Below are 359 nucleotides of genomic sequence, written 5' to 3'. Positions count from 1 at the left end.
GGGGCCGTCCACTACGAGGACGCCTGCGGGGAGCTGGAGTTCCGGAATGACGAGACGGCGTGAGAGAGGGGACATGTGGGGACGTGGGGACGTGGGGACGTGGTGGGGTGGGGATGGGATAATGGTGGTCGGGGAGGTGGCCCAGCGCAGACTGGGGGCACTGGGGTGGGTAATGTGGGGTGTGAGCTGCTGGTGTGGGTGAAGGACGCTTGGGTGGACACCATGTTGTAGGTGTGACCCTTGGAGGGATGGAGGGATGGATGGTGAGATGGATGGAGAGATGGGTGGATGGATGGATGGTTGGACAGATGGATGAGTGGATGGATGGTTGGATGGGTGGTTGGATGGATGGATGGATG

General features: G+C 61.6%; 1 protein-coding gene across 1 annotated transcript in view; it reads left to right on the top strand.

The window, feature by feature from the left end:
• LOC104528341 (sodium/calcium exchanger 2) overlaps nucleotides 1–359 on the top strand; it is a gene marked incomplete at its 3' end in the record, with an annotated part of 3,595 nt that overhangs the window by 1,669 nt on the left and 1,567 nt on the right. Inside the window, 1 exon segment of the mRNA XM_029086046.1 lies at nucleotides 1–59. This exon segment is cut by the window's left edge and continues 70 nt beyond it. Coding sequence (XP_028941879.1) covers nucleotides 1–59 — 59 coding nt within the window.

This window comes from Antrostomus carolinensis, unplaced genomic scaffold, assembly GCF_000700745.2.
Source record: "Antrostomus carolinensis isolate BGI_N321 unplaced genomic scaffold, ASM70074v2 scaffold34777, whole genome shotgun sequence".
In the NCBI taxonomy this organism is placed as follows: domain Eukaryota; kingdom Metazoa; phylum Chordata; class Aves; order Caprimulgiformes; family Caprimulgidae; genus Antrostomus; species Antrostomus carolinensis.
Note: the sequence above shows the minus strand (reverse complement) of the source record. Positions and strands in the feature narration are given on the sequence as shown.